General features: G+C 39.3%; 3 protein-coding genes across 10 annotated transcripts in view, besides 1 other annotated feature; 2 read left to right on the top strand and 1 right to left on the bottom strand.

The window, feature by feature from the left end:
• Positions 1 to 452: part of a mobile genetic element that runs on past the window's edge.
• stol (stolid) overlaps positions 1 to 15602 on the top strand; it is a 74090-nt gene that overhangs the window by 34038 nt on the left and 24450 nt on the right. For 2 of the 8 annotated variants that reach the window (NM_001273537.2, NM_001201888.3), the window contains exons 1-3: positions 960 to 1551; positions 4892 to 5107; positions 11196 to 11277. The exons of 4 other annotated variants lie outside the window; for them this stretch is intronic. In NM_001273537.2, coding sequence (NP_001260466.2) covers positions 4995 to 5107; positions 11196 to 11277 — 195 coding nt within the window. In that variant the 5' untranslated portion in view covers positions 960 to 1551; positions 4892 to 4994. Of the gene's footprint in view, positions 1 to 959; positions 1552 to 4534; positions 4615 to 4872; positions 5108 to 11195; positions 11278 to 15602 lie in introns of those variants that run through there. 2 more of the 8 variants (NM_001273538.2, NM_001299035.1) reach the window with 2 other exon arrangements.
• CG43923 (uncharacterized protein) lies at positions 8133 to 8653 on the top strand. The gene has a single exon (NM_001273540.1). It carries the CDS (start codon positions 8176 to 8178, stop codon positions 8578 to 8580), a length of 405 nt encoding a protein of 134 aa, NP_001260469.1. The 5' UTR covers positions 8133 to 8175; the 3' UTR covers positions 8581 to 8653.
• CG18478 (uncharacterized protein) lies at positions 13012 to 14061 on the bottom strand (the record flags this gene model as incomplete). The annotated part of the gene is made up of 2 exons (NM_135920.2): positions 13913 to 14061; positions 13012 to 13812 (listed from the first exon to the last, which is right to left on the bottom strand). Exons 1-2 carry the CDS (start codon positions 13994 to 13996, stop codon positions 13012 to 13014), a joined length of 885 nt encoding a protein of 294 aa, NP_609764.1. The 5' UTR covers positions 13997 to 14061.

Raw genomic sequence — 15602 nt, 5'->3', positions numbered from 1 at the left:
TACGTTAATTAGGCGCTCTCTTGAGTGGATTGCGCATGGATATAGATCAGCCGAGTTTGAGCTACGTGGAAAGTTTTGACCCTTAAAGCTGTGTTAGCAGTTTCGACCCTCTGGTGGGAGTCGCGAATGCGGCTGCGGATGTTTATGTCTGTTGGATTGGGTGCCTTCTTGAGTGGATCACTCATGGGTACTGATCAGCCGAGAACTTGGGCTGCGTAAGCGGTTTTGACCCTTTGGTGGGAATAACTGATTCGGCAGCGGATGTTAATGTTTACATTAGGGTAGGCTGGATTTGTTATTGTCACCAGAATTTGGGTTCTTATTGGATACATGATTTTATGACTTATATCCTAAGGCATTCTATGATTTTGTGTATGGCTGTTCCTATGTGGTTATGTATGTGTGTGTGTGTGTAAGTATATGTGGTCTTATACTATGGCACATATGCTACTATATATACTTTTGTAAATAAAACTGAAATCAATTCAAATGTTTCATTTTCAATGGGATTCATCATTAGGTGCGCAACGTGGTAAATGTGGTCATAAAATATTGCATGTCTTGAAACAAGTATACAAAAATATGCGACTGAAGATAACCAGAAAACATACTATTTGTAGGACATTTTAGACACTACCTTGTTGAATGCATTAGGATTCAAATAAACCGCTTTATATTTGAAAACAGGGCGGCAATTCAGAACGGTTGCACTTTGACCTTTATATCGATAGCTCTGCAAACTGCCAACATTCTGAACCGCTAGCGTTGTTGTGGAAGCGGTTAACAGAGGGTAACGAACCCATCTGGCATCACTGGCTCAAAGCAACCCCAACGGTTTTGGCCAAATTCGAATTGAGAGGAAGCAAGTTCGAATGGCGAGGTATCAAGGAATCGTGCCCCAAGAGCAGCTATCTGGCCCCACAGAGCGCACTCAGTTCGTGGCGAGAATCTGGCGAGTGTGGATGCGTTCCGAGCAGAAATCGCGTCCAAACGAAAATTCTATTCTGCCCAATGCAATCCGCTAAACCGATAAAACACATAAGGGAAAACCAGTACCAACTCAAAGTGCAATATTAATTTTCACACTTAAAAGGCTTAAAGTGCTTTTGGCTGGCCATAAAGTTTAGTTTCAAGTTTCAAAGCCAGTTCGAAAATCGCTGTATACCCCGCAGGATATCATCAAAATCCAAACTTTGGAAAAAAAATCCAATACAGATATCTGTGTATATGTATAATGTATGTACGTGAGCGAGTGCCTGTGGTGGTGCAATAATTGTGAGCGCCAAAAAGCCGAAGAGACGAAGCCGCGCAGCCAAATAAATCTCTCGTCTCGTCTCTCCGTTCGCGCTTCTCGTTTTCTCGCGTCGAGTCGCGCCGCTTTCTCCAGTTCGAAAGTCGCGTAGTAAAAAGTGTCGGCAAATCTGCGCCCTGCTGCACCATCCACCCACTCAGCGAAGCAAGCCACCTTGGCCACTTTGTTTTTGGTCAAGACTTTCGCACACTCGACATCGAAATTCGAAATTGCGAATTTGGCGCGCACCGGAGCATCAAGTAAGTGAGAAAGTGGGCGAGAGAGAGAAAGAGAGTCCTTTGGAGAGAGAGAGAGAGTGCGCCCCCGTTGATTGCACAATAAAATGGGCAAAACAAAAAGCAAAATAACTAAGCGAAAATCACTAAATTCCCATAAATTGGCTAAAGTTTCAATTGCTCTGAGCATAAATCAAAATTCAAGCTAAGAAGCAGTGCTGCTCTAGTGTGTGCGTGTGTGTATGTGTGTACGTGGAGGTCCTTGCGTTTTGCGCGCCCAAAGAAGTATGCTACGCCGTTTTACTATTTACTACTACGCACGCTCCCCCAAAAACACATCGACACTAGCACCAACACCAACACTCACACTCACACTCACAGGGGGGGCACATGGCACATAATAACGGTTTATCGTGTACTATAGCCACGCAGCTTACGCAGCTGCGTAAAATCTCAAGGCTTGACCAATACCCCGTAACCTCTGGCTGGCCTTCCAATTCCCCAACTCCCCATAAACCCCCATCTAAAGGTCCTGCCTCTGCTGTTTAACCGTATATAACAAATATATACACTGTATGCTGGGATGTGTGTGTGTGTGTGCGGCAAGTCATTTGGAGGATTTTATTTTATTTTTGGGCATCACGTTTTTATATGTTTCTTGTTTGTCTATCACAGTCAGGGATATCTATCTACCTATTCAAAATCATTGACAAAAATTTACAATCTTATGAGGCTAATTTATCACGTTGTTTTGTAAAACAAGTCCGTGGCTTTCATAATAATTAGATCGAAATGGTTCGCATAAAAAACTTTTTATTAGTTATTCAATTCTCATATCAGTTATTATATTCTACCCTTCCAATGGCCAACGAATATGTAAAGGGTCTTTCATATCTTAACAATAAATATGTCATATGGCCTGTTTAAGGGCGAACATTGAACAGATTTATAACTTATCAACATTTTATACAGCCAGACACACAGACATATCCGTCTTTGGTTGTAAAAAGTTTTGTATGCCCGTCTATAGAAATTTTCGCAGGCACATTAATTCCATTACGAAAACTCCCAAGGCCATATTGCTTTTAAGCTGCCGCTATGTGCGGCCCAAACAAAACCAAAAAGTCAGGCCAAACATAAAACGGCAAAGGCAAACAAAACAGAGAGGCGAAATGTGTGTGTGTGTGTGTGGGGGGGGAATCGGGATGGGAAAGGACGAATGCGCAGGATGGGGAAATGGAAAAAAGAATGGCAGGAGCTAGCGATATATGCGATATAATAAATCTTTTGTATAACACGCAAAACTTTATGAACGTGCGCCAACTATAAACTTTCACTTTCCAACAATGGGCTCGTCCGTTTGACGTTGCCTGATGCCAACGTTGCGTATACGCCATGTTGCACATGCTTTTATTTTTATTATCACTATTACTTTGTTTCAGTTTTACCCACCCGAGAACTCTTCGGAAAGGCTATTAAGATGGCGTGATCTTAAATTTGCGATTTTTTTTAGATAGGCAACTATTTATGCAGGGCTATTTTCTGCTTTAATTAATCGCAATGTACGAAAGCCATAGTTGAGTATCTTTTTTAAGGTCAGATTAAGTTAGGTTAATAATTTCATGATAATAATATGTTGAAAATGTATAACAATGCTCCTGACAGGTTTCTTAAATTTATTGTACGATATAAAATCAATAAAATCAAACATATTTAGGTACATTATCCTTTGATTGATGATAGTAGTAGTTTAATGTATAGAAATATAAAGTGACATTTACATTTGAATATTTGAATTTTAAGCAAAGAGTTAAAGAAGTTGTGGCATATGAGGCAACATTGGTTAGATTATGGGTAAAGTTGCCTACTTTTGTGGGCCTGCAACAAAGTCGTTGACTTTCTGTTCGTTGTGCATGTGGTGCCGGTTCGATGTCGCATCCCCAGCGTGGATGGCGCTCCACTTCTGTCAAACTTTTTGATGTTGAGGCAGATGAGGAAACGGGGGAGGGTATCAGAAAAGCGTACGAAATCCGGTTATATACACACATATTTAGATATGTTGATGGGAGGGGGAGGGGGAGGGGGCGCAGCGGCGGGCATGTGGATGTCTGAGTGCGTATTGGCCGCAATAAATTGTCTTTCTTTCTTTCTTTCTTCCTTGCGGATGTGGTTGTTGTTGGCCTGCGGAACAGGCAAAGGCTTGCAGCGTGTTTAATGAAAATTATTACGCGATATCCTTGGGGACGCACACAAGGCTACGCGGGGACGGATGTATGGCAATGTGCGCCCCTTTAGGGGGTGGCATGCCCATACAAAAAAGGACGATTCGCTGGCGAATAAGAGTACGAGGAGTATGGGTGAATGAGTGTGGCCGCCTTCTCACACTGCGCATGTACGCCAGTTTCGAGTTCGAGTTCGAGCTCGAATACACCATGAAGTTGCGCCTTTCTGCATATGTATATATGTGTGAGTGAGTTATGGTATTGCAACTGTGTGCGTGCGAGGCGGTGGGTGGAAACGCATTTCTAGGTCAAATCCACATGGAGCCAGGGAATCAGCCTCAGCCCTTGTCCCCCCCCATCCACAGCCAGAATCGTAAAAATATATATTGCTGAAATATTTCTGGTCTGTTTGTGAACCAAAATAAAACTATTTGTTAACCAGTTCTCTTTGCCTTATTTTCGAAAATAAATACCTATAGCAAGGCCGCAGGGCAAATTTTCGCATACTTAAATAAGTTTCGGATATATATATATATATATATCTATAGATATAATGACTCTCTACTCGTTGAACTTAACCTTTTCAAAATTGAAACATAAATTTATAGTTATTTTTTGCGTTTCCATTAATTCTTGCTTAGGGTAATATCATATTATATTTCCCCATGTACGAAGTTTTTGTTCATATAATATGCTAAATGTACATACAATTAAGTTATTGAATTTATAACATTGTAATCATTTTAACATATAATAATATATACTTTTTTCGTTTTCTGTTTCAGGTTAAAACATACTTAATAACATATCCCACTTCCAACGCAATTAACACTAGACAAAAAAAAAATAAAACCGGAAAAAATAGGTATAAAAAATGTTAAACATACCCGAAAAATGCAATACAGACTTTTGGCAACAAAAAGTTTGTGACTTTCCAGCGATTATAGCAAGTAAATGAAAACGCAATCGAAACTGAAATTATTTCTAACAATGCATAGAAAATGTTCCAAGAATTGTGAATAGGTGAAAAAAATTCAATTAAAACGGAAATTATATTTCATATGTGAACTGTTTTGTGGTGTTTAACCCATGTGCCGAGCACGAAACAATAAAAAGAATTTATACATTTTGGAAATTAAAAGCAATCGATAGTGAATCTAGCCGCAAAACGAGGGATTTAATCGTGAACAATCAAAAACAAATTGATCCACATAAATACGCAAACGGACAGCAAAACAAGCAAAAATGGAGAGCAAACATTGGAGCTGCTTTGTGGCCATTGTGCTGGGTGTGCTTATATTCAAAATGCACATATTTGTTGCATTCGCCGATCAGGATGAGGATATACCGCACAACGAGTAAGTATTATTCATCATCCAGCATCTGACATCCGACTGGGAACACCAACAGTTTCAATTATGCATTTTGCCAAATATTTTGGCAATTTCCTCGGACAGGAAATTAATTGAAAATTTGTTTATTGTGCCTGGAGCGTTTTTCCCCTGCTCATTGTTCTATACTATATACATAATGTACACCGATTTCTCGCCAAATATTCAACAAACTGCTGAAACACGTATGCAAATTTAAACTGTTTTTACTCTTGACTGGGCGACATTTGTTGCCTAAATAATGGAGCTAAAATAATTGGAGTGTTGACGGTAGAAGTGAGATGTGTATAAAGATTTAAGGCTAACTAAAGCAAAAAAATAATTCAATTTTAAGAGAAGCATCTAGCTTAATGAGGTAAAATAATTGTAGTTTTGCAATTGTAAACACAGTAATCTTATTAAATTTATAAACTTTTAAAACCTTACATTTATTGCCAAGTCAAAATTAAAAAAAAAAACGCTCTTAATGACCCATAAAGTTCCAGTTGAGCAACTATTTCAAATATTAATATGTTCATGCATCAGAATTTTATGTGTAGCAAAATCCCTTGTGTAAAACTTTTGCCATTCGTTTGCGTTTATAGACCGATTTATTTATGATTATTACTTTGTTTACCACACACAGATTGGAATAAAATTCGCTCAGCATTCTTTGTTGATCTTTATAGTTATAGTTATCGTTTTCGTACGAGAAGCATATTGGTGGGAAAGTCTTAGAAATAGCCAGTTTCATTAAAAATGTGCATAAATGAAAAATAATGAGTGACAAAATGGCATAGATGAAGAAAGTGCTTTCCCATTAAGTATACGACAAGATGTTTATAAACTTTATACATACTGTTATGGAAAAAATGAGGGTCTGACTTTCTGATGTGGCGACGCGATACTTTTTTGCCTGATGGTTCGCAGTGTGCGTATCTAATGGATATATAATAGGATTTTGCAATTAGCTTCACACGGCGGCTGGTGGGTGGGTGGTTGGTGCGGTGGTGTGGTGGTTCGGTGGTGCAGAGAAAGACAGCACACGTAACCGCAACGCTCACTTGGCTAATTAACCCAAAAACCAACTGCCATTTGCAGGAAAGGACAACTGTCGACTGATGGAAATTTCGGAGGACGGGGGGTTGGTAGAGACCGGAAACCGGAACAGACACACTAAGTGATTTTTTTTGGGACTGTGTTTTTGTATCTAATGTCACTTTTATTTATTGAAATTGGTTTTGGCGTGTGGTTTTTGTGTTGAAATTCAATTAGTTATTTGTTGAAGCGTTTCTGCCTTTTGGTTAACTTTGTTGTCCAAGGAAAACGTAACCTTGGACAATTCTAATAATGGTTATAATAGTTACAGTAGTTGAAACTTTTTTTTTACCTTTAATATTAGATAGTAAGCAGCTTTTCTAAAAGATCAGCCCTCTTTATGGCCTATTAGTTTCAACTTTTGGTTAAACTCCTGGCCATTTCATAATCAAACTTTCTCTCAACTTCTTGACTGCTCTTCAATTCTCGTTATTTTTGGACTGCTGACATGTTGTGGCACATGCGTAAAATAAATTTCATTAATTTGAAAAACAAACTTTTGCTTTCGCTTTTGGCCGGATTTTATTCGACTCGAGTCGACTCGACTGTCCCCGTTTCTTCCCTGGTGTCCACGTTGCCGTTTGCTTTATGTCACTGCAGAAATTCAATTAAATTTATTTCAACTTTTGCTGGCAGGCGGCGAAAGCACGCAGGCCGGTCGAGCTGGCTCTGCCTTGAGGGTCCAGCTTTGACGATTATGTCTTGGCATGCCCCGATGGTGACGACGATGAAGTTGGTCCTGTTTTCTGGATTTTGGTCCTATAGGAGGCAAATGGTCCTGTGCCCAATGCCTTTGCTTTGACCCAAATCCCGCTGCCCATTGAAGGCGAAGTCGAAAACGTTGTTCTTCCTCCGCTGGCTCGCTTTCCCTTTGAACTGGCCTTCACGAACTGAACGGGTTTTCCATAGGCCTACCCCCACTCCGCCAGCCCATTTACTTGCCTCATTTTCAGTTGTAGTTGTAGCCATCTTCCATCGCCATTTTAATGCAGGCCTCGTTTGCTTAAGCATCCCCGTCCCCCTTATCCTTTTCCATTCGAAGGCAGTTGCATTGACAGCGTCTTATGGGTCACGTGCCGTGGCCAGAAAACTTTAAATGGTGAAAAAGAGGACATGCTGTCCTGTGTCAACACGATTGTTACATGATTCGTTTTCTGCCACGACCTGCAGATGAGCGATCGATTCGAGGACTCGCACAACTCGGCTGTAATTAATCGAATTGAAGGACTTTCGTTATGTGCCACAGGATGTTTTGGACCATATGGATTCTTAATCAATAAGAATCAACAAAAAGATTCTGATAACACGACCTTTAATGTTATATACATTTCGCTAATTGATATTTTAGATTAATATATTTATCAAAAAACACTGCTTAAGGGGTTAAAAACCAAGTAGCGATTGCATCTTTTAAATACAATTGTTTTAATCCCAGCTATAAATTGTTATTTCTTCTAAGTAGCATTGTTTATTTGGCGCAACTGGCACATTTGCTGATTAAAACCATTTTGCATAAGACACAATTCGCTGTTTTTTTTTTCTTGCTCTTGGGCGTGGCAGATCTAATTACCGTGGAGGCAGCTTAAGTGAATAAATAAAGGAAAATCAACAAAAAGGAAGCAAACAGAGCACTAACTACTTATGACAAATGACAGTGAAAGTGCATTAAGCAGAAGTTGAACCAGAGACACAAACAGAAGCGACTACAGTGCCATGTCTAGCGCATTATTTTGGTTTTTATTTTCCACCTACCACCAGTCGTAATTACCACTTAGTTTTATTTAAGGCGATTTCGAATTAGCGCGGAACACAACAAATTAATTAGCTAAAGCTAGCATCGTATTTAAAGCCGTTAATTTTATATTTTGTATATTCACCTATTCAAATTAGAATTTTGATCACAGTACTTCACGTAAACTTCGTCAGACCCAAAAGAATAGAAATCTTAGAAAAAAAAAATGAATCAAAATTTTTGTAAAATAAATCACCACAGAGTTGTATACTTTGGTGTAGCGGTTGTTAGTCACAGGATGAAGGCTATTAGAAAGCCAGCGACTCTACAGGAGATTTCCGAGAGTATTGGAAGAAAATTTGGTGTGCCTGGCAGTGTTTTTGAAGATGAGGTCAAAGTATTGCTCGAGGAATACCAGCCATTCGGATTTTTCATCAAAAGAGGCGATCTATACAGTCTTCCGCCAGAACTGTTGGCAATAATGATGGAAAACGACCGGGATAAACGAAAGCGACCCATTAAATCACCTCAAGCCAACCATCTTGAGGAATCCGATCAAGTTTATGGCTGTGCATCCAATATTGATCACTCCATGTCACTTAGGCATCCATATCTTTATAGATTTAACTAAGCTGGGCACAAGATATTTTTATTGATTAACAGTTTTGTCATTTTTTATTAAAACTAACTATCAAATATCCGGTAAAAATTAAGTTTAGAATTAAAATTGATCAAAAGATTGCAATGTGTGTGTGTACTTTACAGGTATAAGATAGTGTTACTAGAATCAAATTCTAGTTCCTATAAATGGCATTTGCTCGAACATCTTAGTAGCTCGGCACTCGCTGAGGGTTGCATTGAAGTGCGCTCTTGAGATTGCGCATTCAAGTCTGTTGGCAGCGGCAGAAGGGACACATTTCCATTTCAATGATGCAAAATGGCAAAAACGCATTGACCTACTCTAAGGGACTACTACTACCTGCCTCGGCATAAACTCTTCGCCCGAAAAGTGAGAAACTGCAAAGACAAACGTGAAACGACCGAGCTGAACAAAACAGTAGAGAAAAGGCAATGGAACTGGTTCGATGGCTTTTGTGCATGCATATACATATGCTACTTGAGAATGACATACGTAGGTGGTTCGTGCTCAAAAAGCTGAGACAGAATTGAAAGTCACTACGAATACACCTGAGCACCCACCGTTTCATCCTCACGAACATACATGCATAGTTTTAGCCATTGTCAAGTTTCTGGCCAAGCAACAAAAATAAGTAAAAAAGGAAGTAAAAATGTGACTTTTTATTGTACCGGCCTCCACCACAGGCAGCAGAAAGAATCTAATAGAAAAAAAAAAAATCTCTTCTACTTCAGGCCAAGAAGATGACGTTGATGGCCTTTCATTGCAGTTTGCTGCTTTGGACCCGATTTTCAATGTTTTTCTTGTCCCTTTTGGGTGTGTGTGTGTGTGTGTATGCATTGTTCGCCATATTCTCTGCGTGTGTGTGTGTATTTCTAGCATATTTTTTGGTAAAACCAAACTAGCAAACTAGAATAGAATGTTGTACTAGGTTTTCATATTTAAAGGCGAATTTTTGTTGTGGATGCCTGCTGATATATTTTTCAAAGAATATTCGGAAATGTTAGTTCTGAGCTATTTTTTTCTCAAAATGTAACATTATAACAACATTTCTTAATATTTTACTTAATTTCGAATTCATCAACTTACGTACCATGTCATTTACATTTATATTACATTCGTTTTAACTCGTTCGTTTCAACCACCCGTCTTTAGTTAACGCTTCCATGGTGTGGTTCTCGTTTAATTGTGACCACTTGACCCTACCATCAGTTTGCCAGCTCTTTGTTGTTGCCAGCCATCAGCATTATCCAATTTCAATCACTTTGTTGGCCACTTTATTTCGCTCCATTGTCTACGCTTTATTGCTGCGGGCCACGAAGATGCGGGAAGAGATGCTGCTGCTTCTGGTTTCTGCCTCCTCGGGAGTTTCCGTTTATAATACAATTTTCATATAATTTAAATTCATTTTTGGCATCGTTCGAGCCATAAAACTTTGTCTGTAGCCCGCTTGACTGCAGTTGCACTTCCTTCCCATCGCAATCTGCTGTCTCTTCACGCCCACCCAACTTTGCACAACCCGCCGCCCTCGTTGGCCATATAGCATATAAACATGCGCTTATTTTGTATCTAGATGGTAGTGAGAGCGAGCGAGCGAGCGAAAGAGAGAGAGAGAGACAGAGCTCGTTGGTATGGTCGCTCGCCGTCGGCTCAACATAATCAACATTGCGTATACGCAACGTTGCTGCGGTTCGAGTTTCCTTGGCTTCACCTACCTCCCTCTCTTTGCCACAGTATTGATATTGCAGATAATGCCATAAAATTGTCCAAATATTTTTGGGGGCATTATTCTGCAAGGTCTTTACTCTGGCTCAACTTGATTTTGTTTTTGCTCGTTGCTTCGTTCGTAATTTTTTTTTTTTTAATATTCCAATTTTTTTCTCGTTTTTACTTGGCTGTATCAACACTCCGACTTCGGGTCCTCCGCCCGTTATTTTCAATTTTCTCTTGCTTTAGACACATTTCCCCCCTCCATGGACTTGTTTTATTAGCAGTCGTTGGGCTGCTTTTGTTTTGCTTTTGACTTTCGCGTTTAGATTATAAATGTTTGGCAAATGTTTTCACAATAGTTGGCTGTTGGTCGTGTTGTTATCCCTCGACCCCTGAGAGTTTCCCCCATCCCATTCGATGGTCCTCTGTAATGAGTTTTGCTGCTGTCTTGGGTCTTTCTCAAGTGAGTTGGACTGTTGGTGGTGTCCTGCAAAATAATCGTTTTACCTTTTTTGTCCTTAAGTCTTCTATGAGTAAATATTATTTATTAGCAAACATTGTTCAAATAAGTTGCCAAGTACATTTATGTATTTGTTGCAGCCATTTTATATATGGCTCTCATTAACCAATCGTAGGCTTAAGCATAATGAGTTGGAAATAATTTATACGGAATTTTAAGTCGATTTTAATTGATTTTAAATCAGCCACGTGTCGATGAGTAGGAATGGTATTGCAGGCTAATGACCTGAAAGCATTTGAACGATTTAAGAGCAACCGATACTTTTATTCCGTACATTAAGTTAATGTCGAAATGCACACTTAAGTTCCAAGTTTAATTTTACATACATAATTGTGCTAAAATTTACTCAAACTCATCATTTTATATCTACTTTCTACAGGGTTCGCAATTGGGCCTTAAAGTTCGGCGTTGATTTGTGGGAGTTTGGACGACAATTTACCAAAATGAACGAGATCAAAAGTGTAAGTAATTACGTGGGCGATATATCTGAATATTCAATAAGTACTTTATTCGATGGCTGTGATAATATAAGCATATGTATCTGATAATCCTGACATGTGTGTGGGACCAATCGCCTGGGTTAATGGCTACGATTGTTTGGCTGGGGTTTAGTCGAAACAAATTCACTTAAGCCCTGTGGCCACTTAGTTGAACTTATCGAAAAGCAAGAATTTATCGATAAAAGCTTTGAATGGCTCGGCTTAGAGGGAGCTTAACTAGCAAATGCGTCAATTTTTCGTGTGTTCCTTTGACGTTCTTATTTGGTTCCTCTGATACTCGTATGGTGTGTTGTTTTTTTTTTGGTTTGGTCTTGCTTTGTTGCTCGCTGTTGGCCCTAATGCAATTTAAACACAAATAAGGCTAATTGGGGGGGTTAAGTCGTGGGTTAAGCGCGCTGATATAAGTGTACGCCACGCTGCTATCTATGTTCATAAGCACGACTCTGTTTGGATTTGGTTGACTGCGTGGCCTGCGGTGGAAGATGGTGGTTTCAGCAAGTCGCGTACTTTCGCGTTTAATCAGACGTGCCTAAGTTAGTGGACTGCTTTTATTGGCCGACTGTGTACGTTGTGATTATGTGCGAGGGACTACGTTTATGCGGATTTGCATAAAGAAAATAAGTGTTTTCATAATACCCTACATTATATGATTGCAATGTTTTTTTTTTCAATATTTTATGAGTTTGAAACCAAGAATATACCATTTCATAATTATTTTAAAAAATACTACATTTGTTCTAATATTTACTTTTAATGATCTAGTACAAAACATCAATGTAATATAATATAATATTGAAATATTGATTAAGGAAACATTTAAGCAGGAATACAGCTTTAGTAGGTACATTTTATTCACAAAATAAACAAATTTCTTAGCAACATTAAAAGTGTTAATGGATGTAAATGAGCGTGGGGCCATTTTTAAATGAAGTATAGACTGGACTTGCTGATGGCACAACCGGCCCCAAATAAGGGTATAAATATCGGGCAAATTATACAGAGAAACAGGGCAGGAGAAAGAACAAGGATCCTGGCGGGACAAGGGACAAAGGACATGCGAGGAAGGAGAGCTGCGGAGGAAGCGACAGGATTCGGAGCCAGAAAGGCAGCTAAAATGCAAATAAATTTGCTGGCTGTGACTGTCATTGAGTCTGTAATTGTCAAGTGCCTTGTTGCTGTTGCCTTGCTGTACGTGTGTGTGTGTGTGTGTGTGTGTGTGGCATTGCTGTTGTCCCGCTTGTGGGTGTATGTGGGTGCGTGTGTTGCTGTCGCTGACAACGTTTGTTTGTGTTAATTTAAAGCGCACGTCGCTTACAATGGCAAAAAATGAAAACCTACGCCCAGATTGAATTAAATATCAAGTATTCGCCGCGTTGTACGTTTGGCGGAAATGGTCCGTGGCTATGTGTGTGTTGATATGTATTCCTATGTGCTTTATAAACATTATATCATGCCATTTTGTGCGTGTGAAGGTTGATCTGTCCTTACGTTGCTTTTTTTTGTAGATGTGCGGTTAGTGGTTATGTGAACGCCGTCCCTTGTCAACGCCTTTCGCTTTGGCACCAACCTTCAAAGCTATGCCCAATAAATTGTGTGTTTTATAAAATTATTGACATGCCACCAGGAAAAAATAACAGCTTAAAAAGTAATATTAAGGATGAACTATATTTTGGTTTCAGAAAATTGTATAATTAGTTAATAATTATCGGGTGTATATAAATTTTCTTTAATTTGCTGAACAATCCATGGCTTAAACTCAAAAACATCTGTATAAGTGGCGGGAACGTTTTTTTCCTTACAACCCACACCCCAGTTAACAATGCCAATTTGCTCGAACTGTTTGGGATCCTCGGTCATTGGACAGAAAAGTGCCCCACCCCCATCGCCGGTGCAAGCATCATTGTCCTTCTCGCCACCGGCACAAATTAACCCACGAGGCAGTGTATAGTTTTGGCCCAGCCTAGTTTTGCGAAGCTGATCCTGACAGATATGCCTGGGTACAATAGGTAAATCAATTTTCTTCAGGACGCCTCCGTAATGCGTGTCACTAAACTGATATTTACCCCAACCAGCCACTATACAGCGAGTGGAAGATAGCGATCTTTTCTGGGTGGGCAAACAAATGGTGTTAATCTTGTATGTTAGTGGGAACTCCCTATCCAGGAAGAGCAGCGCTAAGTTGTTGGCGCCTCTCTGATAATTAAATGATTTATGTATAACCATTTTCAACACAAATGCCTCTTCAAATGGATATTTTTCCAAAGCAGATCCGTACTCCCATTCTCCTGCGCTGACGACTATATCCTCCACGTCTTTATTGAATATCCGATGGGCAGCTGTGAGCACAATGTCTGGGGTAATTAAAGAGCCACCACCCACTAAGCTGCGATTGTGGATCACGGCAATGGTCCACGGAAACTCGGCTGGTTTTGCTTGCCCTTCGGTAACATTAAATTGCACTTTCACAGCATCTGGATTACCATATCCGCACTTTAGCTGTACTGGCAAAAGGTCAGTTTTCATTAATTGAATTAAATATGAATTAAAATTTGGTATATATTTATATCTCTATAAATATATATGCTTAGGCACATACCTCTTCAATTTGTTGAAGGTTTTCAACATTTTCAGCCACGCCAAGCACAAAAAGTGCTACTATTAGTGTCCAAGCCTCAAACATAGCTGTCCGAGTTCCAATTCAAGACTAAATGGTATTTTTAGCTACACATTCTGAATGCCTGTATATCCGGACAAAAGATTAGAAATAATAATCAGTTTTATTTTTCGACAGAATGATTTTTATGTATGTGTACACTGTGCACTCACGTCTAAAATTGTAGAGCTCCTTAATGGCAATTTCTGACGAACTGAATGAATAAATATTTATTATTAAAAAAGTTGAACCGTATACAAACGGTCTTTTTATTTTTGAATGCTGACACTGTTGTTTTTGTTTCGGTTGTCCTTTTAAAATAATATGTTGTAATTGAAAAAATACGAAAAAACGAAGACTAAAAAAGGAAAGTGGGCAACATAGTGGGTGTGGCCCGCACACAGTTTCTTCTTCCCTTTATTTATTCGCTTTTTCCTGTTGTTTTGCTGTAGCTGCTTTTTCTTTGCTATTTTGGGTAGCTGTTTTTCCCGTTTGGCGTTTTAAAGTAGCATAATAAAAAGTAAAACAAATGCAGCGCACACGTTCAGTTATGCGAAAGGCGTCGCAGGACAAGAGGGACACCAAGGACAACGGCAATCCGAAGACAAAATGGCTGCGACGAAGGAGGAGCGCAGTGAGAAGGCGAAGGAGCGTGTGTGTGTGTATGTGTGCGTTTGTGTGGAATGCCTGTGCGTGGCGCATATTCATTTATTTTATTTTCCGTATTCTTTGGCTCAAAAGTGTTTAGCGCTGACTAGCTAAAAAAAAGTATCTACCTAAGCCATGAAATATGCTCTTCAGACAGATACAACCTACAACCGGATTTAAATGCCCACGCGAATGACATTAGATGTTACTTCTCTAAAATATTCGTTATTTACTGTATATCGCACATTAAGGTGTAGTCCAAAAACGAATCCGAAGTGTGATAATACACAATGTTTAAAATTTATTCCATCATTTTTCTGTAAAATGAAATGATTAATTTGGTACGTCATCGCTCATAAGCAAATTAAAGGAATTTTTATTTAGTTAACTACAGTCGTCATGAAGTCATCGTACGTTTCGTGGCTTATCGCTACTTTCAATGACGTGAAATACGTGAATTTTATTTAAAACAATTATTGTTTTTATAAAAATATTGCAGCATAGAGTGTTTTCTAAGATATGGCAACGAAAATAGAGTTGACAGTCGCATTATACAACCAAATAACTTGCATATGGCGGCCACTTTCTGTCAAACGTGACTGAGAAGAAAGGGGTTTATCGACAACATGGCAACACAAATGGACAAAATGACAGGAGCACTCTCACTTTGCGTATGTGTTGTCATTATGGCAAATGATGATGTGCAGCTAACGGTGCTGCTGATCATTGTCTAACAGCTGGGCTCATAGCTCACATCACTTGCAGTGAAATATGGGTCAAATTCATGTGAAAATTGCCTTCTCGCTTTCTACTTGCTTTGCTGGCAAATAAATTCAAGCGTGCCCTCATTTTGCACGTAATACAAAACTTTTTAAACAGCGAAAAATATAAGAAAACAAAACTGGCGCGTGCTGTCGTTTTTCTTCGGCGTCCAACCTTCGCTTTCCCACACATTTTTCCATTTTCCCTCCTCTATTTCATTTTC

This window comes from Drosophila melanogaster, chromosome 2L (genome assembly GCF_000001215.4).
Source record: "Drosophila melanogaster chromosome 2L".
Taxonomy (NCBI): Eukaryota; Metazoa; Arthropoda; class Insecta; order Diptera; family Drosophilidae; genus Drosophila; species Drosophila melanogaster.
The sequence above is the reverse complement of the archived record's forward strand: the minus strand, read 5'-3'. Positions and strand labels throughout refer to the sequence as shown.